The 24,642-nt window shown below is 41.5% G+C and overlaps 1 protein-coding gene across 1 annotated transcript in view; it reads right to left on the bottom strand.

The window, feature by feature from the left end:
* The window catches only part of SLC7A8 (solute carrier family 7 member 8), a 58,824-nt gene extending 37,036 nt beyond the window's left edge, over positions 1-21,788 (bottom strand). The window contains exons 1-2 of the mRNA XM_023724915.1: positions 21,090-21,788; positions 20,655-20,935 (exon numbers count right to left, since the gene is read on the bottom strand). Coding sequence (XP_023580683.1) covers positions 20,655-20,805 — 151 coding nt within the window. The 5' untranslated portion in view covers positions 20,806-20,935; positions 21,090-21,788. The remainder of the gene's footprint in view (positions 1-20,654; positions 20,936-21,089) is intronic.
* Between the last annotated feature and the right edge of the window lie 2,854 nt (positions 21,789-24,642).

The following is a 24,642-nucleotide window of genomic DNA, read 5'->3' as shown; positions in this document are numbered from 1 at the left end:
GTCTCAAGATGGACTAAAAATAGCAACGTTGGAAAAGCAGGTTGTTCTCAGAGACCAGCTGCCATCCAGGAGGCTTCAAAAATGAGCTGAAGGCCAATACCTTTTAGAAAGAATGTGGGCATGCATGACTGGGGGTTTTCAAGAACTACAAGCTTAGACAGCACTCCTGGAGGCTGGCCTCTACCCTGGACTCAACAGCCCCGCCCTTAGTGAGGAGCATGAGATGACCCTATAAAAACAGTTCTGATAGTCTGGAAATGGTTTGTAGGAGTACAATACGTGCAAAGCCTCAGCACTATATTCTTCCAAAGGTCATTGTTTCATGAGACCCTCACAACAACCTATGGGATTCAGGAAGAAGAAGGGCAGGTATTTTTGTCTTTATTTTACAAACCAAGAGACTGAGACACAGAAGGGTTAAGTGGTTTAATCCAAATTCTATAGCTACTGATGGGTAAAATTGGATCTAGAAGCTGAGTCTCCTGATGCTTAATCCAGTGCTCTTCCCACTAATCCACTTTTGCTTCTATAAGCAGGGGGCTGGTTTTCTCCTGAGAGGTGCAGCCAGCAGCAAGTACTGAATGGTTTGCTAGTGGGATACATGTTGGTCAGGGGAGGAGTGTGGGGACAGCTCCTGATATGGTTCAGTTTTTCTTTGTCTGCTTCTTATGATTAAAGGCGGTGGTTAGGGTCCATCGGATGGGTGCTTTGAAAACTCTCTCTTCATGCCCTTCCCAGCTGCACAACTAAATGCCTAAGGGATCCTTCTCAGGGAAGAAGCCGAGGTTAAATGGATCCAGGTAGAGATGCAGAGCTGGAGTATTATGAGGCCAGATGGATTTGACAGTGTTCTGAGGACATGTCCAATTGCCACCATCTCTCTTCAGGGATTTGGAACCAGTATTGGGTTGAATGATATAGAGTATAGGATTCTATGCTCAGCTTTCAGAAACAGTCTTTTGGATCACAACTCTAATTCAACCTCAATCCTGCCCTGAAGCTTTCACTTCTAAACCAAAATTCAATTTTTACTCCCAGGCCATGTACTCAGCTACTGCAGTCAAAGGGGGAGAGAAGAGGTTATTCACATTCTAGAAGTGGTAACTTTCTATTCCTCTGGGATGCAGAATATGCTGCCCCTTTTAAAACAAATACATTGTAGTGTGAGATGAGTAATGGGAGAAGGAAGGAGTTCAGAAGGCATAAAAGCAAGGACCCAATGAGACTGGAATATAGAATCAGAGGGCACAGCACCAAAGTAACTGCAGATGGAAAGGGATTCAGGACATGTATAGCTTGTCAAGGGAAATCTTTACCTGCAGAAATTAAATTGCTGCTGTTCCTTGGAAGACACCAAGTATTAGGAGGTGAAAGAATGAGAGAAGCAGGGTTGCTAACATTGCTGAAAGATGATAGTAAACTCCTTGCCGAGCAGAAATTTATCAAAAATGTGATCTACAGGGCATTTCAAAGGCAGCCAAGAAGAGCAATAGAACTAGGGTTATAAAACTAGCTCAAGGGGTTGGAAAAACAATCAATACAGGAGGGGAAAAAAAACAAGGTTCGACTTTGGTCTTTAAGGTGCTAAGAAGGGAGGGAAGAACAGCTAGGCATTTCTTACAGCCAGGCATGGTTGTTGCAAGGGGGAAACAAGGGGGTAGATGTTATTTAAAAGATCTGATCTTCTCAGGAATGAAGACAGTCAATGTTCTACTAAGGGCTCTTGGAAAACAAACACTGTAATCGGGATCAGTAAGCCCTTCTCTTCTCCTGCTTTGGTTCTGACATTTCCAGAGTGTGTGTGCTCTCTCCCTCTTTCTGGGTTGCGGGAGCCACGGGAATGTGGGGTGTACGACACTAATAGTCCTTTGAGGGGTCTACTCCACTTCCTATCTCCCCTCGTTCTTGGATAACATAACCTTCCACGGAGCTACCAAAGTGTCTGTGAGGGTTGCAGTAGCTCGGCATTGGGACAAGAGTCCTCATTTTATAAAAATTGGGTTCTCCCTCCAAAAGCATATTAATGTTGACAAAATTGAAATTACAAAGTTAAAAATAAAAATGGAGATATGCTAGCCAAAACTGAGGGCTAAGGAACAGGAAGGAGAGGAGTGCCTCTTCCTGATTCTGAAAAGCCACTACCTAGAAAACCAGAAGAAGACAACATTTCCTCCATCTTAGAAGTCTCTGGAACTTCCACAGGGGAGAACACCACTCACAGCAGAGCTATGTTCTAAGCAGAAGAGTCATTTTCTTAAAAGGGATGTCTACTACATACAATCTTTAGTGTGATTATTTGATTAATATTTATTTCCCCACTAGACTATAAGTTCTGTGAGAGCACTATCTGTGTTGCTTTCCCTCACCTGTGAAATGTCACATAGTTGACAAAACGAAAAAACAAACCCATTGCCGTCAAGTTGATTTCCACTTACAGTGACCCTATAGGACATAATAGAACTGCCCCATAAGGTTTCCAAGGAGCGGCTGGTGGATTCGAACTACTGACCTTTAGATTAGCAGCCGAACTCTTAAACACTGCACCACCAGGGCTGCCACATAGTAAGCACTCCATAAATGTTTACCAAGTGAATGATGCCTGACATCAACCTAGAACTTACCTCCACAGAACAATATACTTGTTTCTCTGGAACCTCCAAGCCCTGTGAAGTATGTCAAGGGTGTACTGTAGGCAAATGAGTAAAGCAACCCACTTATTGCATTGCTGAGGAGAGTAGATTGGCTATTATTACCATCCTCAGTTTATAGGAGAAGAAAGTCGGGCTACCATTATTCCCATTTTCCAAATTGAGAAATGAGGGAGGTATTATTATCTTTATTTTACAGATGAAGATACCGAGACTCAGAGAGGTAGTTATTTGCCTACATCACAGAGTAAGTTATTAGTAGCTGGATTAGAACCTAAATCTTCTGTCATAGTTTCAAGCCTTTCCTTGAAAATAAAAGCCCTTCCTACATACATGGAAGTCAGTTTTACTTGATCTCTTCTGTAGGCAATGAGAATGGTTCATAGAAAGTGCTTATTAAAACATTGGAACACAGATCTGATCCCTTCCTTCTATTACACTACCTCCAATAGTGATATACGAAATGCTCACATTACCTTACTTGATTCTCATAACCACTTTCTTAGCTGTGCAAGGCACGTACTATTATTCCTACTTTACCTTTGCAAAAACTGAGGCTTGCAGAGGTGAAGAGACTTGATCAAAGTCTTACACTGGGTGCAGCAGGGCCTGGACTAGAGGCCAAGTCCTTGGACTCCACTATTCCACGCTGCCTCTCCTCTAGAAATCGCACAACAGACACTTTAACTGCAGGACTTTAAACCTGGATACTGTTCACATGAGACTGTTCTGGAGTGGCTTTGAAAAAAAGAACCGGAAAGGGCTTTTCTAGCTTGACTATGGACCTTTCTTGATGAGATTTAGGAAGAAAGCTGATTACAGTGGGAATTTTTTTCCTCATTGTTTTACTCTTAGAGTCATTGTCTATAAACCCATTTAAGAATGAGCTGCACACCCATCCAGGATCATCAAGGTACTTGAGGTCAGGGTTTCAGTCCTCCCCGCCATCGCCCCAATTAATAGAGTAATCATCTTATCACATAAATCTTTGTGAAAAATGTGTTCTAGGATGCCTGGACAATGATGCCTAGCTTGGCTTGTTCTGTTAAAGAAAAGCCAAGCAAACCACTCCATTAAAAAGAGGCCAAGTTGTATTAGTGGGCAAGTCCTCACTAGAAAATTTGCCAGAATTGAGGAAATCCACGTTTGCCATGAGTAATCACTAACTTCCTCACCTGTAGGCCAATACCTATTTGACTTCTACTAAGACATTACTCACATCCAGGCCTGTCCACACTAGAATGTTGTAGCCATCAAACAATTTCCTAGGACATGAAATTACAGACTTCTAATGCCCAATAGACCCTCAGATCCAAAAGATTTTGGTCTTCCTTACTAACTGATGCTAGTTTTGAAACCTAGTTACAGCTTCCTCCTGGCACTTGGAGGTTCTGGCGATTTTGATAATATCCAGAGAAAACTGAGGCGAATCTTCTTTGTATCTCTTCCTTAAAGTGTCTGGGAGGGTTTCAGGGCTTCTTGGGACTGGGGGAGCAGCATCAAAGCAGAGGCATGGGCTTTGATCCTCACGGAGGGCCCGGAAGCTCATCATACCTCTTACCCTGTACACACTTCCCCCTCAGGGCTGTACAAACAGCTGCTTCAGGGGTGGGAGCAGGTCAAGACTCAGGCACATGCCCTGTGGAGTGGCCATCTCCTGCAGAGATGTGGAAGGTACTGCAGGACTCTTCTGTTTTGGATTCCAAAAAGTGAAAAGGACACTAGATGTAGAGTGGGAGGAGCCATTGAGTCCTTGCTTTGCCACTCACAGGCTGTGTGACCTTAATCTTTCTGAGAATCCTTGTCTTAGTTATCTAGTGCTGCTATAACAGAAATACCATAAGTGGATGGCTTTAACAAACAGAATTCATTGTCTCATAGTCTGGAAGGCTAGAAGTCTGAATTCAGGGCACCAGCTCCAGGGGAAGGCTTTCTCTCTGTGTCAGCTCTGGGGGAAGGTCCTTGTCATCATCAATCTTCCCCGGTCTAGGAGTGTCTCAGCACAGGGACCCCAGATCCAAAAGACGTGCTCCACTCCCAGCTTTGCTTTCTTGGTGGTAGGAGGTCCTCCTGTCTCTCTGCTCACTTCTCTCTTTCATATCTCAAAAGAGATCGACTCAAGGTATAACCTAATCTTGCAAGTTGAGCCCAGGCTCATTAACATAACTGCATCTAATTATGCCTCATTAACATCATAGAGGTAGGATTTACAATACATAGGAAAATCACATCAGATGACAAAATGGTGGACAATCACACAACACTGGGAATCATGGCCTAGCCAAGTTGACACATTTTTGGGAGACACAGTTCAATCCATGACAGTCACTTCCTTCATCTGCAGTGTAGGGAGAATTGTTCCTGCTCTACCTACGTCACAGGGTTGTTGTGGGGATTGACGAAGATCACATATATGTGGGGATACTTTATAAACTGGAAAATGCTAACAAATATAAAGAATTACTAGGATTTGTAAAAGCAAGGATACAGACCAGTCCTCGAAGAAGCCAAAGGGCTTTCACTCTGGAAGCCTTGGCTCTAAAACAGCTCTGTAGGGCCAGGACCATGAAGCATTCTCTGAGTCATTTGTCTGTCTAGGTATAATTTTTATGCTGCAGGTGGGTGGGAAGCAGTTAATTACATCTCTAGAAGTATTTATTGAGCACCCACTCTGTACGTGCTTGCTTTAAAAAGTAATTGGAAAGCACTTGTTCATACCTGACCTTTTAACAAAATAGATGGAGCCAACTGACACCCACCAGCTACTGAAAGACAGGCACCATGGCCTGAGGGGCTAAGACTGCTAAGCCCTCAAATATGCTCACTAAGGATTCACATATGGCCTCCAGCACCTCCCTGCCTGGTCAGAGAACCAGGCACCAGCAGTGAAAGGCTTTGTCTACCTGAGTAGTTCTCAGCTGAGGAAAATTTTGTCCCCCAAGGGGACACGGCAATGTCTGGAATAATTTTTGGTTGTCACAGTTTGGAGGGGGCATGCTACTAGCATCTAGTGGGTAGAAGCCAGGCATGCTGCTAAACATCCTACAATGAACAGGACAGCCCCCCACAACAAAGAATTATCTAGCCCCAAAAGTCAATAGTGCCTAAATCGATAAACCTTGGTCTACCCTCAAACCTCAGTGTCGTCATCTGGTTAATCTCTAAAGTCTTTTTCAGATTTGAAGTTGAGTGCTTTGCTTTTGACTGACTGCTATTAGTCCACAAATACTTTCCAAGCACTTACCACACACCAGGATAAACACGTCGGAATGTGAAAATGAGTAAAACTCAGTCCCTGTCCTCAAGAAATTATGTGAATACACACTGAACGTATACCATAGGCTAGGAGCTTGATTTTAATACTCCACAAGAAACTTCTGTTTTACAGGTAAGTAAACTGTAGTTGGAGCCCTGGTGGCACAGTGGTTAAGAGCTCAGGCTGCTAACCAAAAGATCAGCAGTTCAAATCCACCAGTCACTCCTTGGAAATCCTGTGGGGCAGTTCTATTCTGTCCTATATGGTCACTATGAGTCAGAATCGACTCGACCGCAACAGGTTTAAACTGATAAGTAACCTGTTCAAAGTTACGAAGCTTGTAAACAGGGGAACAGTTTGCAAACCCAAGACTATCTATCCCAAAGCCCATCCTTTTCTGGTTCCTCCCTTTCTACAACATACTGATGCAAAATCATAGAAAAATTCATTACAAGCTTTTCTCTTCCAGCAGTAGGGCCAATGTAACAAATGCTTCCTTATCCCTAAGGCAACCTGACCTGCCTGTATCATCTGCTTATTAAACACACCATTCAGAATTGTGCTCTAATGAAGCAGCTAAAGATTGTATGCATCTTACAGATGTACAGACACATTTTTAAAAAATGTAAAGATGAGAAGAACAACTAATAATTCTGCAGCAATGGTACTTTTCTCTGCATAATCTGCCTGTACAATGTGCAGCTCATTGTGTGTGAGGTTGCCTGATACATTCTTGGCCATATTGTGAAACTCCCCTCCCCAGAATGACATCACTGCTAACGCTGAGGATATTTAAAGCAGGGAGCAAGCCAATGGGAAGCTTTGTAACTGTGACAAAGAATGAGGGATGAGTGTAATCGATAAAGCTTTTCAGCTCAAACTTCACTCATTCTGTAAGTAAAACAGCTTAAAATAGACTTGAGTGATTATTTTGCTTCTTGGAAATAAAACTCACCAGAGGACGTGCAGCACAGGAACTAGCATATATTGTGCTCAATGAGTGCTTGCTGAATGTTAAAATATGGAACAATCCCGAATCCTGTGACCAGCAGCGCCCGCCCCCATCCCAGGGAGCAGCCCTGTGGTTGCCATTTCAGATCTCGAGGGAGAAGGGACTCAGGGAGCCTCCTCTGTAGGCATGTTCTGGAAGGGGAACAAGGCATGGTCCTTCTTGCTCTGTACGCTCAGCAGGGAGTTAATAGCTCCTAGACTCCTTGGGTTCTTCAATGGTTGTAGTTTTCTGTAATTTAGAACATAAACTCTTGGGATCATTTGCTGGTGCCAGCTTTTCTAGACCTCCAATCCCACCCCAAACAACAACAGAAATTCCTGAGACATTTCTTTGTAGGCAGCTGTGCTGCTGGATTATCCCTCAGAGGAACGGCAGAAAACCTTGGTAGCCTGGCAACTAGAGAAACCCAACCAGTATACCCTCATACCTCCACCCCACTTCAAAAAGCTGATTTAATTCAAAACGTTGTATATATGTATTCAATTTGGGTGCAGAGTGTTTTGTTGCTTTTGTTTTCCAAAATGAGCTGTTTGGTACTATCTCTTGGACATAATTTTTTTATCTGCTGGGTTCCTATTTTCTTCCCCCTGACCCTAAGTGTCTCCTGCTAGTCACTCATTCTGCTCTAACTCTGCTCTTTGAGGATGTATACTATAGCCCTGCCCAAAGCAGGCTCAAACAAACTGCTTCCTGTGCTCCCTGGTTCCTGGAGGCATGAAGCATCAATGGGATCTCTGGTCCCTGGCCACCCTACACTCCATGCTATGGAACATTTGGTTAAGCACAGTGTCTTCAGAGTTCAATAACCTGGGTGGGAATCCTAACTCTGTCATCGCCCAGTTACTTACCCATTGAACCCTCCATTTCTATATGGTATTTATTTCATGGGATTAGATGAGAATGTTCAAAAAGTTAAAGTACTATGTATCTGGTACACAGTAAACGCTCAATAAGTGGTAGCTACTTATTATTACACTGCTGGGTATCGCCATTTTCTACTCACCAAGATGTGTTTGTTTTGACAAGCCTCACAGGTGGCCTCTGTTTCAGAGTTTGAGAACAGTGAGAGTTTTATTTAAATGTGTTTTCATCCTGAATGTGCCGAATCATAATCTCTCCATGTTTTAAGAAACAGTTGAAGTACAAACTCAAGAAGCAATTTTCACAGTCCTTCTCTCTGGTAAATGTCAAATAGACATTTTGGGGATTAGAAGCTAATACATCATGTTTGAGACTAAATTGGTGTAGACTACATGGGCCTGAAAATCTCTTGATGTGAAATTTTTCCATATTCGCCCAGTGCCATTTCAGTACAATTATACCCTGGTGGCACAATGATTAAGCGCTCATCTGCTAAACAAAAGGTCGGCAGTTCAAACCCACCAGTGGTTCCACAGGAGAAAAGACCTGGTGATCTGTTCCTGTAAAGATTACAGCCTAGGAAACCCTATGAGGCAGTTCTACTCTGTCATATAGAGTCGCCACGGGTCAGAATTGACTCGACGGCACACAACACACACACAAGCTTATAGTCACACTTCTTTGTTGACAGATATCCTAAAAAAAAGTTTTCCCCAATTTTTTCAGTATCAGACATCCATGGCCTTTCCAGACAAAAATCTCAGGGTTATCTTCCTCCTTGTCCCACCTCTCCACCATGGTTAACAATTACAGTCATCCCTTGGTATTCCCCAGGGGATTGGCTCCAGGACCCCCGACAGATACCAAAATCCTCAGATGCTCAAGTTCCTTATATAAAATGATGCAATATTTGCATATAACCTATGCACATCCTCCCAAATACTTTAAATCTCTAGATTACTTATAATACCTAATACAATGTAAATGCTATGTAAATAGTTGTTTTATCACAATTGAAGACTCGCTCTGGAAGGTAGCCTTTCTCGTCTCTGAGTTTCTTGAGCTCTTCTGGGAATGCTGATGCTGTCTGGGCATCAGCCGATGCCGAGTCTCCTGTAATCTTGAAGTTCTTGAGGCTGTAGCACTTTACAGATCTAGCCAGCTATCCCTTGTTGTTGTCAGGTGCCGTCAAGTCAGTTCTGACTCATAGTGACCATGTGTACAACAGAACGAAACACTGCCGGGTCCTGTGCCATCCTCACAATTGTTGTTATGCTTGAGCCCATTGTTGCAGTCACTATGTCAATCCATCTTGTCAAGGGTCTTCCTCTTTTACACTGACCCTCTACTTTACCAAGCATGATGTCCTTCTCCAGGAACTGGTCCCTCCTGATGACATGTCCAAAGTATATGAGGTGAAGTCTCGCCATCCTTGCTTCTAAGGAGCATTCTGGTTGTACTTCTTCCAAGACAGATTTGTTCATTCTTCTGCCAGTCCATGGTATATTCAACATTCTTTGCCAACACCATAATTCAAAGGCATCAATTCTTCTTCGGTATTCATTATTCATTGTCCAGCTTTTGCATGCATATCAGGCAATTGAAAACACCATGGCTTGGGTCAGGCACACCTTAGTCTTCAAGGTGACATCTTTGCCTTGCATCACTTTAAAGACGTCTTTTGCAGCAGATTTGCCTAACGCAATTGAGTCATTTGATTTCTTGACTGCTGCTTCCATGGGCATTGATTATGGATCCAAGTAAAATGAAACACTTGACAACTTCAAGCTTTTCTCCATTTATCATAATGTTGCTTATTGGTCCCATTGTGAGAATTTTTGTTTTCTTTATTTTGAGGTGTAATCCATACTGAAGGCTGCGGTCTTTGATCTTCATCAATAAGTGCTTCAAGTCCCCTTCACTTTCAGCAAGCAAGGTTGTGTCATCCGCATATCGCAAGTTGTTAATCAGTGTCCCTCCAATCACGATGCCATGTTCTTTTTCGTGTAGTCCAGCTTCTCTGATTATCTGCTCAGCATACATATTGAATAAGTATGGTGAAAAGATACAACCCTGACACATTCCTTTCCTGATTTTAAACCATGCAGTATCCCCTTATTCTGTTAGAACAACTACCTCTTAGTCTATGTACAGGTTCTGCATGAGCACAATTAAGTGTTCCAGAATGCCTACTCTTTGTAATGTTATCCATAATTTGTTATGATCCACATAGTCAAATGTCTTTGCGTAATCAATAAAACACAGGTAAATATCTTTCTGGTATTCTCTGCTTTCAGCCAGGACCCATCTGAAATCGGAAATGATATCCCTTATTCCACGTTCTCTTCTGAATCTGGTTTGAATTTCTGGCAGTTTCCTGTTGATGTACTGCTGAAACCACTTTTGAATGATCTTAAGCAAAATTTTACTTGTGTGTGATATTAACTATAGTGTTCGATAATTTCAGCACACTCTGTTGGATCATCTTCTTTGGAATGGGCACAGATATCGATCTCTTCCAGTTGATTGGCCAGGTAGCTGTCTTCCAAATTTCTTGGCATAGACAAGTGAGTGCTTCCAGCACAGCATCTGTTTGTTGGAACATCTCAATTGGTATTCCATCAATTCCTGGAGCCTTGTTTCTCACAATTTCTTCAGTACAGCTTGGACTTCTTCCTTCAGTACCATTGGTTCTTGATCATATGCTACCTCCTGAAATGGTTGAACATCGACCAATTCTTTTGGGTACAGTGACTTTGTATTTCTTCCATCTTCTTTTGATGCTTCCTATGTCATTTAATATTTCCTCCATAGAATCTTTCAATATTGCAACTCGAGGCTTGAATTTTCTCTTTAGTTCTTTCAGCTTGACAAATGCTGTGTTCTTCCCTTTTGGTTTTCTAACTCTAGGTCTTTGCACATTTCATTATACTTTACTTTGTCTTCTCAAGCCGCCCTTTGAAATCTTCTGTTCAGCTCTTTCACTTTATCATTTCTTCCTTTCACTTTAGCTACTGTATGTTCAAAAGCAAGTTTCAGAATCTCTTCTGACATTCATTTTGGTCTTTTCTTTCTTTCCTGCCTTTTTAATGACCTCTTGTTTTCTTCATGTGTGATGTCCTTGATGTCATTCCACAACTCATCTGGTCTTTGGTCATTTGTGTTTAATAAGTCAAATCTACCCTTGAGATGGTCTCTAAATTCAGGTGGAATACACTCAAGGTCATATTTTGGCTCTCGTGGACTTGTTCGAACTTTCTTCAGTTTCAACTTGAACTTGTATATGAGCAATTGATGGTCTGTGCCATATTCGGCCCCTGGCCTTGTTCTGACTGATGATATTGAGCTTTTCCATTGTCTCTTTCCACAGATGTAGTCAATCTGATTCTTGTGTATTCCATCTGGTGAGGTTGATGTGTATAGTCGCTGTTCATGTTGGTGAAAAAAGGTATTTGCAATGAAGAATCATTGGTCTTGCAAAATTCTATCATGAGATCTCTAGCGTCATTTCTATCACCAAGGCCATATTTTCCAACTACTGTTTCTTCTTCGTTTCCAACTTTCACATTCCAATCATGAGTAATTATCAATGTATCTTGATTGATACATTTCAGACTGTATCTGTGTTTGATCAATTTCAGACTGCAGAAGTTGGTAAAAATCTTCAATTGCCTCATCTTTGGCATTAGTGGTTGGTGCATGTCTTAGTCATCCAGTGCTGCTATAAAAGAAATACCACAAGTGGATGGCTTTAACAAAGAGAAGTTTATTCTCTCACAGTCTAGCAGGCTACAAGTCCCAATTCAGGACGTCGGCTCCAGGGGAAGGCTTTCTCTCTCTGTTGGCTCTGGAGGAAGGTCGTTATCATCAATCTTCCCTTGGTCTAGGAGCTTCTCTGAGCAGGAACCCCAGGTCCAAAGGACACACTCTGCTCCCAGTACTGCTTTCTTGGTGGTATGATGTCCCCCTGTCTCTCTGCTTGCTTCTCTCTCTTATATCTCAAAAGAGACTGGCTTAAGATACAATCTAATCTTGTAGATCTCACTGATATAACTGCTGCTAATCCATCTCATTAACATCACAGTGATAGAATTTACAACACATAAGAAAATCACATCAGATGACAAAATGGTGGACAATTACACAATACTGGGAATCATGGCCCAGCCAAACTGATACATATATTTTTGGGAGACACAATTCAATCCAAGATAGTGCGTGAATCTGAATAATAGTCATATTATCTGGTCTTCCTTGTAGGCATATGGATACTATCCAACACTGACAGCATTGTACTTCAGGATAGATCTTGAAATGTTCTTTTTGGCAATGAATGCAACACCATTCCTCTGCAATCTGTCATTCCTGGCATAGTAGACCATATGATCCTCCAGTTCAAAATAGCCAATACCAGTCCATTTCAGCTCACTAATGCCTAGGATATCAATGTTTATACATTCCATATCATTTTTGATGACTTCCAATTTTCCTAGAGTCATACTTCATTCATTCCACGTTCTTATTATTAATGAATGTTTGCAGCTGTTCCTTTTCATTTTGAGTTGTGCCACATCAGCAAATAAAGTTCTTGAAAGCTTGACTCCATCCATGTAATTAAGGTCAACTCTATTTTGAGGAGGCAGCTCGTCTGCAGTCGTATTCTGAGTGCCTTCCAACATGAGGGGCTCATTTTCCAGCACTATATCAATGTTCCTCTGCTATTCACAAGGTTTTCACTGGCTAATGATTTTTCAGAAGTAGACTGCCAGGTCCTTCTTCCTAGTCTGTCTTAGTCTGGAAGCTCTGTTGAAACCTCTCCACCAAGGTGACCCTGCTGGTATTTGAAATACTGGTGGCATAGCTTCCAGCATCACAGCAACACCACAGTATACCACTGTACAACAAACCGACAGGCGTGTGGGGCCTTGCTCGTCTTAAACTCCCTCCTCTCACTCTCCTCGACCTCCTCACACTTAGCCTTTGAGGGATTGCTCTGACCACTTCATTGCTTTTTAGGAGCCATTTTTTCACAGAAACAAAGGGTGCACAAAACACAGGTAACGAACAAACGAGACATGAGGCAAGCAATACTCGAAAAACGAGTGCTGGAGGGAGCCTGAGGATCTGTGAAATGGCAGAAGGCTACAGCAGGGGATGCCTATACATCACTTCATTTTCATGCATTCAGCATAGTGCTTGGCACACAGTAAATTCAAGTTCTGCTCTTTGGAATTTTCTTTTTTTTTCCCGAATACTTTCTATCCGTGGTTGGTTGAATCTGCAGATGCGAAACCCATGGATACAGGGGGCCGACTGTAGATGGGGAATGAATGGTCAAGAGCTTTAGAGTGAAATCAGATCATCTCAGTTATTAGCTGTGAACCCTGGACAAACTACCTAATGGCTCTGTGACTTAATTACCCTCTGTGTAAAATAGAGGTAACTATAATATCTACTTCCGTAGGATTGTTGTCAGGATCAAATAAAACAATATATATATAAAGAGCTTATAGCACAGGCTGCGTTGAGCTTTGTGCTCTTTTAAGAACTATCTGTAGGGGAACAAATTGATGAGAGCAACTCGAAAGATTACATAGGAAACTGAGGAGGCAGTGAGTTTTTATCAGTGGAGAAGGAATAATTTGTAAATTTGAGAATAGTTGCACAACTTGAAGAATATAATCAGTATCAATGAATTGTACATGCAGAAGTTGTTGAATTGGTGTACGTTCTGCTGTGTATATTCTCAATAACAAAAAATAAATTAAAAAAAAAGACATACCCTACACTGATATAGTTTAGTTAACACAACAAAGAAAAACTCTATTCCCAAATGGGATTATATCCACAGGTTAGTATTTCAACACATATTTTGCAGAGACACAATTCAGTCCATAACACTCACTAATACCTCTGAGGCCCGTTTAGCCTCAAAGCATCCGTGCTCTTGTTCATTGAGTCAGAATACTACCCCTCTGCCCAGCTCTTTGGCCAGATGCATGTCAGGAACCTTAGTCCCACTACTCAGAATGGGAGGAGAAGAAGTGGGGCTAAAGCTGGGGCTACCATAAATGCTGGATCTCTACAACAAACACTATGCTGGGCTCTCTCTCATCCACCACCTCACCTAACCCTGTAAGTGAAAATATTCCCATTTACATCCAAGGACATGGAGAGTGAGAGAGATTAAGTAACTCATCCATGGATATATAGATTGTAAATCATTGTTAGGTTTCAAACACTGATTTACCAAAACCCACACTCTTTATACCATGCTGTCTCACTTCAGTACATGGTTGTGTCCTGATTAGCTTACTAATACCAGCAGTAGTAATGTAATAGCATCTAACACTGATTAAATGTCATCTTTGAACAATAAAAAAAACAGCTTATAGCACAGGAATTGGCATTTAGGAAGAGCTCAGTAAGTACTTTTTTTTAAAATTTTATTAGTTGGAAGACAGTGGTTTAGTAGCTAGACCTGCATGCAGTATTGCCCTGTAGCAAATATACCAAGTTACCCCATGAAACACACATTGTGTTGCAAACAAAAAGGTCTGAGAAATTATGAACATTTTTCTTTAGGCTCTGCAGCATGCCTGTTTGTCTTCCAACCTAGATTCTGAGTACATACTTGTGGGGTGGGGGAATCAAATCATTACAAATTTATTCAATTTAATTCTGTTCCCCTCTGTTCCACTTCCGTTCTGACACTAGCTGCACAAGAAGCACTTCTTCCTCTGACCCTAACCACCCAGAGTGAGATCAGACTTCACAAGTTAACCCTTTCGTGCCCAGCAGTACATATAGCGACCATGAACTTTTTCAGCCTCTGGGGTTTATTGGAAAGCTGCTGTAGCATTGACAGTGCATGCTGCCACAAGGCAGGGGCCTTTACGACTGTTTGAAACTGAAGAAACAGTTGTGTGCCGCAAATTACTGTTTTTACAGGGTACTGTATGAGGTGTCTGAAATTTTGGTAGGAAAATTAGAAATTTTGAAAATTTTTATGTTACACATATGTACCAATAGACCCTGGTGGGGACTCTGGGGTATATTTACTGGTACTTCATATATACCGCTAAACACTTGTGGGAGGGGGCAAGAAAAAAAAATCCATACTACCTACCAAAAATTCAGACGCACCCAATGATTCAGCATGCTTCCATCAATGAAAACACATGATATCAGCAAAAATTTCAAAGCAGAAAATAATTGGGTCACCAAATTAAAGGGTATAGTCCTTCAGACTGCCAAGTCTACCCAAGCCTTCAAACACCAGCTACAAGCTTGGGAGTCCTCATGTTACCCTCACTTCTGCCCTTCTGGCTACAAATTTGGGGGTTCCCTCTGCCCACTCATAAGCTTAGGGGTCCACAGGGTCCCCTACTTCTGACCTACTGGCTCCCACTACTTCCTCACGTTCAGTAATTCACTAAACAACTCACAGAACTCACGGAAAGTGCTATCTTTACAGTTTTATTATAGCAAAAAGGATACAAATGAAGAGATGTGTAGAGTGAGGTCTGGAAGGATTCCCAATGCAGAAGTTCCATGTCCGGAAAGGGGACTTACTACCCTCCCACATGCATCTATGTCTGTCACCAACCAGGAAGCCCACGGAGCTTCTGTATCCAGGCCTTTATTGAGGCCTCATTACATAGGCATGATTAATAGAATCATGGCCCCTCCCAGGTCAGCTGTTATCACCCAGAGAGTCTTGGAGATACTTCATTAGCATAAACCCTTAGGTGTGGTCTGGAGGCCTCATCAAAGATACTTCAATCACTGGGAAGAGGTTATTGCTCAGGTACCAAAGACAAAGATCAAAGTCTTTGGGTTAAGTTAAATTCTTTACCCCATAGTACTTAACTATGTGACTGGTATAAAGTGACCTAAACAGCCAGGAACTCTGTGGGTGCCTCTAACATGGCTGGGAGAACATGATCCATAAAGGAAAGGTGTGCATTTAATAATGACAGCTAGTAGAAGAGCAAATGGGAGCATAGCCTGTGCTGGCCAGATCCTGCGAAAGCCAAGCCAACGTGTCTCAGGCTCACCCCAAGTCTCCCTGCAACTGCACCAGGAACATTACCTCCTTTTACTCCCAGCGGACTGCTCAGCTCTTCCTTATACCAGGACACTTTCTCACAGGGAACACAACACTAATTGCTTTATCTATAATAACAAATAAGGATAGCTGCCCACATTCTAAAGAAAAACGGGGATTTTAGGACAGAAAAATAGAAATAGTAGCAAATAAGGCTTAAGAGCTTGATTCAGCATTCAGACAAGCTCTGAGTTTGAATTCTGGCTCCAATACTTTCTAGTGAACTGACCTCAGGCAAGTTATTTATCCCTCTAAGCTTCTATTTCTTTATCTGGAAGGAGGGATAAGTGTCTACCACACAGGTTATTGTGAGGAATAAATAAGACAGAAGATTGGACTGGCATATCCACCACTACCACCACCACCAGTTGCAATCGCATCGATTTCCACTCATGGTGACCCCATGTCTGTCAGAGTAGAACCGTGCTCCACAGGGTTTCCAATGGCTGATTTTTCAGAAGTAGACCACCAGGCCTTTCTTCTGAGGCACCTCTGGGTAGATTCCAACCTCCAATTTTTGTTAGCAGCCTAACACGTTAAGCTTTTGCACCGCCCAGGGATTCTGCCTGCCATACAGTACCAAAAAAAACAAAACAAAACCCACTGCCGTCAAGCTGATGCCAACTCATAGCTACCCAATAGGACAGAGTACAACTGCCCCACAGGGTTTCCGAGGAGTGCCTGGTAGATTCAAACTGCTGACCTTTTGGTTAGCAGCCAAACTCTTAACCACTATACCACCAGGGTTTCCACCATACAGTAAGTTTTTAATAATGATAGCTAGTAATAGTGGGTTTGGTATTATGAATAAATGAATTTTGTTGTTCCTTCACACTCTCCTTAGATTTTGAGAAGACTCCGCATTCACCATAAAACCTAAGTTCATTTGCTGCCAACAAGTTTCCTTAGTCAAATATATGGAGAGCAATAGCCTGGTTAAGTTAGGGCAAGAGTGATGTTAAAAAATTAAAATGGGCCAACCTAACTGTCCAGGTTGATAAAATTATTCCTAGCTTAAAGATTTTCAAGCCAGGTCCCCAGCAGCCCTGCAGATAAATGTTTCTTACGACTGCTGTCTTCAAATTTTTTTTTCAAGAAGTCAATTAAATTCAATAAACATTTGAGTAACTGGTCCATGTCAGGCATTCCGTGAGGCACTAAGGATTCAGAGACATATAAGACACAACTTTTGCCCAAGGAATAGCAGTTTAGCCATTACCTTTTCACCTACAAAATCTTCCAGAGTCATTTTCTCCACTCCATTTCTCCCTACCTCCTTGAAGACGATTCTCAATCTAGTTCTTGGTGAGAATCGCTCTTCCCTTTGTGTTTTCCACCATTTTACCTAACGATGCCCTCCTTTCGCTCTTACACAACTAAACCACATCGTTAATTTTCTATGTTCTCTATTTAATGTATATGAACCTCATCTCCCCAGTCAGACTATAAGGAACTCTGGGGCATGAGTCCTCTGTTAGTTTTATATTCCCATAACACCTGCCACTCTGTTATTCCTACTTTAGATAACTGTCGTGGATTGAATTGTGTCCCCCAAAAATACCTGACAACTTGGCTAGGTCATGATTCCCAGTATTGTATAATTTTTACCATTTTGTCATCTGATGTGATTTCCCTATGTCTTGTAAATCCTACCACTACAATGTAATGAGATGGATCAGTAGCAGTTATATTGATGAGATCTACAAGATTAGACAGTGTCTTAAGCCAATCACTTTTGAGATATAAAAGAGACAAGTGAGCAGAGAGACATGGGGACCTCATACTACCAAGAAAGCTGTGCCAGGAGCAGACCCTGTCCTTTGGACCTGAGGTTCCTCTGTGGAGAAGCTCCTAGACCAAGGGAAGATGGATGACATGGACCGTCCTCCAGAGCCAACAGAGAAAGCCTTCCCCTGGAGCTGAATTTGGACTTGTAGCCTACTAGATTGTGAGAGAATAAATTTCTCTTTCTTAAAGCCATCCACTTGTGGTATTTCTGTTATAGCAGATGACTAAGACAATAACCAATGATGACTGTGAATGAATAGATCTTAAATTTCAGGAGCTTGCATGAAACATATAGTTGAAGTCAACTGAGTATGAGATAGATAGATTTGGGGCAAATGCTACTTTCCCATACTTCATCACCTGATGTACTTAGGAAATTTCTTTTCTCTTTTTGTCTTTTAATTCTCCTTCTTCCATAGTGCTGGCCTCTTTCTTCAGACTGGTCTGTATTCCATAGCACTGATATTGAACATGAGATTATTTACTTCTGCATGGAAAATGCCATTTCTACTTTTGTGTTTTGTTTTGAAAAAACTTGAATCACTCTCATCCACTTGAAAAGCCCTCTAGAAGAGGACAGGGCAGCTGAGGATGAGCACATCTGCAATTCAACAGCCATGCAGGACAGGAATCAAAGAGGATTTTGCCCCTATATCATCCTAGAGGAGAAATTTGTGTTTCATTCTAGCTTAAATGGAGGTGGAATAGTGTGTCTCAACTCCACAAGGATTCTCACTTAGGAAAAAAATATGCTGATTTCTCTGAAATCACATATTTGGGATCTCTGGGATTTCTTTTCACCAAAGAACATCAGAGTTGTTATTCTTGTTAGTGTAATGCCACCATGGGGAGCTTTAGGACTATTCTCACATTGAAGTGCCTTCCATGAGGTTACAGACAAATCAGTAGTAACATTCACCCAACTGAAATCATACTTATCATACTGAACACTCCCATTTCTTCATAGTCTTAGAAAATTGTTAATAGAAGAGATAAAAACAACCTCAGTATATAGGAAAATGCCCTCTACCCTTGAATACCTGCACATATGTTGGGACGGGTGAGCAAAGCTGAAGCAGGAGGAAGGAGGTTTGAGTGTGTTTGTGTGCCTGTGGGTGTGCATATCTGCGTATGAATCACAGCCTTCCCAAAGGGAGGTAAACATTTAATCCTATCAGGGGAACTGGTGAAAGGGGTAACAGCCTCTGGGTTATTTATAGACCTTAAATTGGCATGTGCTCTACATATTGAGTACTTTGCTGATCTCATTTTTCACAGCAATAGAGATAAAGGAGAGGGGAAAAAAAGGGAGGTAATGAGAGACTCAAATCATGTCTATAATTTTTTTTATAACATTACCTTTCTTATAACCATAGATGCCTAGAAAGCCTCCCAGAGCCAGAGAATTAGATAAAATGGGATTCCATTTTGAAAACAGAGTGGAGATAATATGATCACTGAAGTCTGGGTATAGAGGCAAAGAGGATTATCTGAATACTGGACTGATTTTATTTGATTTCAAGGGTGTTCTCCAGTGTCACTATTGCTCTGGTGCCAAACAGTCTATGTGCTACTGCCTGGAACATGGAGTCATCCAGAGAAGCGGACTCATGGGAACCAGGACACAATCAGCCTTCACAAAGGAATTCTGGAGAGATGACACAGAAACATATTCAGGCCTGACAGTCCCGCGCTCCTTTCTCTGGGAAGAAGGAAAAAAAGCCCCCTACCACAAGAGAAGAAACTTGTCCTGCTGGCCACTTTCGCTGAAGTGAGAGCTATAGTGAGCCATTAGAAACAACCCATCTCCAGGGCCTCTCTGGAAAGAGGAGGCTGTGTTGTCTAGAGGTGGGGCTGTATTAGGAACCCTACTGTCCTATAGAGAGGAGCCTGGATGGTGCAAGTGGTTTGCAATCAGCTGCTAAACTAAAGGTTGGCGGTTTGAACCTACCCAGCAGCTCTGTGGAAGAAAGGCCTGGGGAACTTCCTCCATAAAGATTACAGCCAAAAAAACTCTATGGAGCAGTTCTACTCTGTAACACATGGGGTCGCCATGAGTCAGAATTGACTCAATGGCAATGGGTTTATGGGTCATATAGAGTGTAGCGGGGGCTCAGAGTGGCCTGCACTGGCACTCTAAGGGACACTAAGGCACCACAGCTTGAGAACCTCCCAGTTAGAACACACATTTTACCTGTCAGTTCCCCCTTGACTCCACATTCTAGTTACTCTCAATTCCTCTCGAGAACCTCATAGGGGTCTCTATGAATGTTAAGAGACAGGTTCACTCCACCAGGCAACCAGAGAAACTATAAACTATCCATTTACAAAAAGGCACAATCTGTCTCCTCTTAATTTCCTCACACATGAAAAGAGAAAAACAGCTCTGTCACATCTACTTCACAAGGTTAAAGTGCTGTATAAGATGGAAAAAGCTATAGGAGTGTAAGGCATTATTATTGCTGTTGTTGCTATTTTTATTATTATACACCCACTAGGAATATAGTTTCACATAACATGAAACGACAAAATATCTGTTAAATACATCTCAAAAACCAGTCCACAGGCTGCTGAGGAGATGGCTTCATGAAAGCTTGTTAAAAATTCCAGTCCACCAGCCCCACCTTAAGCCTGCTGAATCAGAGCCTCCAAATTTGGAACTCAGAGGCTTATTTTTTAACAAGCTCCCAGACAAGGCTGACCAGCAGCCAGACTTGTGATCCCTATCTGCTCCATCCTATGAACACTGGACAGAACTGTTCAGGTTGGCTTAGAGTAATAGATATACGACATATATCACTCGCCCACTCCTATACCTCTCAACCTTGACCAGCTCAGGTAGGTTATAGCACATGTGACTGACAATCCTTTTCTAAATGGGTAGGGAGCAAAAATGGTGCTTTAGAGATGTTAAGCTTCCCCCAAAAGGAGTACCAGAGAAGGGGAGGAATGGCCAGTAGGAAAAGGAATTGGACTCACCTACAATGATACCACAAGCACTGACCAATCCGATCTCTTTCTTCAGGGCTACTCCATCCCCTCCGGAACCAGTCTCAGGGCTGGCATCTGACTCGGTCCCACCTGGGTGATTCTTTTCAGTGCTGCTTCGTTGCCTGGCTCCTTTTTCCATCTTTCTCAGTAGGATTTCAATCTCCAAAAGGTATCTTTCAAAAAGAGTATGTGTGTGTGAGCGTAAACATATTTACAGAGAGATTTCAAATTAAAACGCTCTTTTCTGAAATAAGGACCACTCCTACCCTCTAAAGAAGACAAAAGCAAATATATAAAAAAAAGGAAATTGAGAATACTACTCCATATGGGCACTTTCTTGTCACTGGTGATTACAAACAAGGAAAGTGTGGTTAAAAAGGAAAATAAGAGACATATATATTTAAATACAAAAATAGAACTTACCAGCTACTCTCTGTGGAATTCTCCTGAAAGGGATGCAGATCTTCAGAAACCAGGATGGTTCTGCTCTATGTATACCCCGCAGTGGCTTATTTCAGACGTATCAAGAAGGTAGTCTGATTCCGTTCAGCTCTCCCCCTAATAAAACAGAGATTGTCTTTACCTTCCCTTAGCCTTTTCTTTTATAATGAGGATAAAAGTAGTTTTCCTTAGCTGAAGGAAGAAAAAAAAAAAAAAGGCAATCCTCAGGTAGTTTCTTCTCTCTCAGAAAAACAAACAGTGCACCGGACCGGTTTGCTCTAGATCTTGTTCCACCTGATGTGGGTTTCTTTTCCCCACCCTTTCTGCCTTCTGCTCTTTCCTGATATCCTTTTATTTCTCGCTTGTCTTTTCGTCCTTGTTTTCCTTCTTCCGATCTCCGTCCTTACGGCACAGACTGCCCCATCTCTCTGGGCAGGAGAATGCCTCCACACATGAACGTGCCTCCCTTTGATCGAGGGGTTTTATTTGCTGAACTAGACTCCGCCCCCACCTCCTTGGTTCCTCTCCACCCTCAGTCCTTTCTCCTCCCTCCCCTTCGATTTAAATGTTAGCACACGGCCCCCACAGATCTCTGAGAAAAGGGATTAAAATCTTTCTTTTTGTAATCGTCTCTCTTTCTACATCCTTCCGCTTGTAACGAAGTAGGAGTAAAATCCATCCATGTCAACTGTTCCGGGAGAGTTCACTAGACTAGTATACTGTTACAAGTCCAACAGCATTTGTGAGCTATATAAATAAGGGAACAGTTGTGCAGACACCGTGAATGCCAACAGAAATAAACTAGCCAATGTATTAAAATATTTAATTCTGGGTCATTTGAGGATACAGAAGAGAAGATTGTAGGAACATCAGCTTCAAGTTTCTGAACGTAGTGGGGAGATCCACCTGTGGGGGAGGGGAATGGAAATAATACTAGTAATAATGGAAAAGAGGTTCATTTAGTGTGATTCTGAGCTATGAACGAGTGAAGAGGAAACAAAATCACCAGAAACAGGTGATAGCCTCACTGTTCACAGCTCTTATTTAGAGGTGGTTCAAGAAAGACTGACTCCAAATCTGGTTGGATGGGGCCTTTCAAAATTCCTAATATTTTTTTCATCTATAGATTACTTAAAAAGCCAAAAACGTAAAACGCGTTACCGTCTAGTTGATTCCAACTCAAACCGACCCTGTATGGTAATGTTAGTCTTTCTTAAATCAATTTCGTGAGATGTTGATAATCCCCATTTGCTTTTTAAGTCATGAGTATGACTTAAAAAGCAGATGGGGGAGGGGATTATCAACATCTTGCTGAATTAGTGTAAGAATTGGCCTGTTGGTGACTGGTTGGTGTAAAAAATGACTAACATTACCATACAGGGTCGCTATGAGTCGGAATCGACTGACGGCACACAACAACAACCATATTACTATTGTGCTTTGGCTTCCCTGAAGAATTTCATTCAGAAACTACTGCCGTACAGTAAGAGCAATGATGTCTATTTATAATGGTAAAGTACTTTGATACAACAGCATGAAGCAATGTAACAGACAACACTATACATCTAATATAAAAAGGTGGCACAAATGGTTAAGAACTTGACTGCTAACTGAAAGGTTGGCAATTCCAACCCACCCAGAGGTGCCTTGGAAGACTGGCCTGCTTCTGAAAGGTTACTGCCTTGAAAACCCTATGGAGCAGTTCTACTCCACACACATGGAGTCACCATGAGTTAGAATCCACTCAATGGCAACTAACAACAACAAATATATTATGCAAAATGATTTGATTTTAAAGTAGGTCTGAAAATACAGTTTCCCAAGCTGACCACTAACTATAGAAATTTGGTTTTGCCTTTTGGAAAATGTTCCAAAACATTTTGGATTTTTTGTGTTTTTTTTTTTACATTTTGGATTTAAGAAAAATAAAAACTTAATTTCTTAAAATGGGGCTGGTTGAACTATTGAAGGAAAGACGTTTCCAAGTGGAGTAAAGTCTAATCAGTATTTCACTCTGCTTCTTGATCACTCAGCAAGTATTAAGAGGTTTCAAAGGTTGGGAGTTCAACCCTTTCTTCTGTCCATTAAAGATATAACAAATTGAAAGCCTCAGCAAAAAAAAAAAAGAAGCAGGGGGTGGGGTGGTGTAAAGAGGATTTTCAACAAAAAGAACAGGCAAGCAGGGAATATAGCACAAAATTCTACAGGAGAGAATGAGTGATAGGAAATGAAAAGATTTTGAATTGCCTCTGACCTTTCTTAACATTAGAAAGGAAAATTTGATGGATTCATTTTTAAACAATCTAATTTGAAGACTTCTGCTCAGATTTCAGCATTAAGGTATAAAGCAAATAATCTTCTTGCTTTTCAAATGTGAGTTTTTTCAGTAATGTTTTTCATTTCGTATTTAAATAATTTAGATTTAATACAGGCTAAAACAGGAATATGATGAATTTGTGGTCCCTTGCCAAAACCAGTGCAAACCCACCACAATATGGTAAGTTTACCAATCTCAATTTATGAATTAAGAAGCTAAGGAGGAATTATGGGATCAAATACATTCTTGGGATACAACGACACTTCTGTTGCCGCTGAGTCAATTCCTGCTCATAGTAACCCTATAGGACAGAGTAGAACTGCCCCATAAGGTTTCCATGGAGTGGCTGGTGGATTTGAACTGCTGACATTTTGGTTAGCAGCCAAGCTCTTTACCACTGTGCCACCAGGGCCCCACAATGGTACCAAGTGTACCAAATTGGGAAGGAATGGTTGTTGAAGATTAATATTTCTATTTCTTTAGCGCTTAACATTTACAAGTGGTTTACAACTATCTATGAATGGTGCAATATAAAAGCTAGGAAGGGAATATCTCCTCCTTCAAATGGACCATGTATTCATATTCTGTGGCTCTCTTAAGTTTGGAATTTTTTTTGTGAAATAAACTCTAAGTGTGTCAAATCCCATGGGATTAGCATTGAGCACAGGAGAGGAAGAAAAGTCTTTGTGTAATGCATTGTGAAAAATTTGTAAAAATGATTAATGGAAGTTTATTAAAATTTGAGCACTGAATTCTTTATTCTTAACTCTATTTTACATTTGCTTTTATATTTTTTATTCTATTCTCTACGTTTAAATAGTGCTTTACAGTCTACAAACTGTTTTATACACAGCATCTTTTTTTTTCCTCCTCATTAAAAACTTTGTGTAGACAGGGAAGTTATTTTTCCCATTTTAAAGACTAGGAAGCTGAGGCTTAGAGAAGTGTCTACCTGAGGCCAAAGACTCACTGCTAGGAGGGATATCATCTTTATAGCTACTTGTTGATGCCCCAACTTCTTTAACCTGGGGAAAATAGAAGACTTTGATTAGGAACATGGCCACATCTTCTTGAATTGGCGTTATATCTGTGCCTTTTAGAGACCCACTATCTTAGTCACCTAGTGCTGCTACAACAGAAATACCACAAGTGGATGGTTTTAATGAAGAGAAGTTTATTTCCTCATAGTCAAAGTAGGCTAAAAGTCTAAATTCAGGG

This window comes from Trichechus manatus, unplaced genomic scaffold (genome assembly GCF_000243295.1).
Source record: "Trichechus manatus latirostris isolate Lorelei unplaced genomic scaffold, TriManLat1.0 scaffold00268, whole genome shotgun sequence".
Lineage (NCBI taxonomy): Eukaryota > Metazoa > Chordata > Mammalia > Sirenia > Trichechidae > Trichechus > Trichechus manatus.
Note: the sequence above shows the minus strand (reverse complement) of the source record. Positions and strands in the feature narration are given on the sequence as shown.